We start from the raw sequence: 1,529 nt of genomic DNA on the forward strand, positions 1-1,529 counted from the left end.
CTAGCGGAAGTTGACTTGGCGGATCTGATCCCAGAAGAGAAGGCTGAGGATCGTGTGGGGCCCGATGCGGAAGTAAGAAGCACCCACCCCTTTGTAGGCGCCCCAGAAGCCCTCGGTCTGGATGATTTTGGCCAGGCAGTCCAAGAGTCCTTTGTACATCATGCCCTGCCGTAGAAAAGGAAACGGTGAAGGGGTCAAGTTCACTGGTTCTTAAGAGCATTTTCTTGGATGACTCCCAAGTTTTCATTGTCCTGTCTTCCCAGTCCGTCTGCCTTAGGTTTGGGAAATCTTTCTTTCTTTTTTTTAAATATAATTCCTGAACGTTTCGTTACCAAGCTAGATAACATCAGCAAGCAGGATTTTCTTGTCCTATTCTCCTTAACTCATAAACATCTCGTTGTGCCAGTGTGCTCAGTTGGACTTTGAATTCTGAGCAGCTGATTGGTTCTTTTGTTGATTGGCACTTCGAATAGTCTGGTTTCTGACATATTGACAGGACAGGACAAGAAAATCCTGCTGCTGATGTTACCTAGTTTGGTAACGAAACGCTCAGGAATTATATTAAAACAAGCTTGGAGGACAAACCACAAGGAAAAACTAAAACCCGAGCGACCAGTATTCTCTATTATTTCAAAATCTTGCTTTCTTATTTATTTATTTATTTAAAAAAAAAGAACCCGCCAACAGGTTTTTGCAAAAGTAAAGGGAGATGAACTCAATACAGGTAGTCCTTGACTTAACTACAGTTCATTTAGCGACCTCCGAAGTTACAACAGCACCGAAAAAAGTGACTTATGACCATTTTTCACACTTATGACCGTTGCGCCCCCCCCCCCGTGGTCACGCGATTTACATTCGGATGCTTGATTGGTTCGTATTTATGACGGCTGCAGTTTTTTCGGGGCCGTGTGATTCCCTTTTGTGACCTTCTGACAAGCAAAGTCCGTGGGGAAGCCAGATTTAATTAACCACCAAGTTATTAATTTCACAACTGCAGCAGTTCACTGAACAAATGCGGCAAGAAAAGTCGTAAAATGGGGCAAAACTCACTTAGCAACCTACATTCTGGGCTCAATTTTCATAAGTTCAGGACTACCTATACAAACCAGTAAATAATAATAATAATAATAAAGTTGGAAGGGACCTTGGAGGTCATCGAGTCCAACCCCCTGCTCAGGCAGGAAACCCTATACCATTTCGGACAGATGTCTGTCCAGTGTCTTCTTAAAAACTTCCAGTGTTGGAGCATTCACCGTTTCTGGGGGCAGGTTATTCCATTGGTTAATTGTTCTAACTGTCAGGAAGTTTCTCCTTAGTTCTAAGTTGCTTCTCTCCTTGATCAGTTTCCACCCGTTGCTTCTCGTCCTGCCTTCAGGGGCTTTGGAGAAGAGCTTGACTACCTCTTCTTTGTGGCAGCCCCTGAGATATTGGAACACTGCTATCATGTCCCCCCTCATCCTTCTCTTCGTTAAACTAGACATACCCAATTCCAGCAACCGTTCCCTGTATGTTCTAGCCTCCAGTCCCCC

General features: G+C 44.1%; 1 protein-coding gene across 1 annotated transcript in view; it reads right to left on the reverse strand.

Annotated features, from left to right (window-relative positions):
• Nucleotides 1–1,529, reverse strand: part of SLC25A35 (solute carrier family 25 member 35) — a 12,659-nt gene continuing 11,130 nt past the window's right edge. The window contains exon 5 of the mRNA XM_015828075.2: nt 1–165. Coding sequence (XP_015683561.1) covers nt 1–165 — 165 coding nt within the window. The remainder of the gene's footprint in view (nt 166–1,529) is intronic.

This window comes from Protobothrops mucrosquamatus, unplaced genomic scaffold, assembly GCF_001527695.2.
Source record: "Protobothrops mucrosquamatus isolate PMUCROS unplaced genomic scaffold, P.Mucros_1.0 scaffold4207, whole genome shotgun sequence".
Lineage (NCBI taxonomy): Eukaryota > Metazoa > Chordata > Lepidosauria > Squamata > Viperidae > Protobothrops > Protobothrops mucrosquamatus.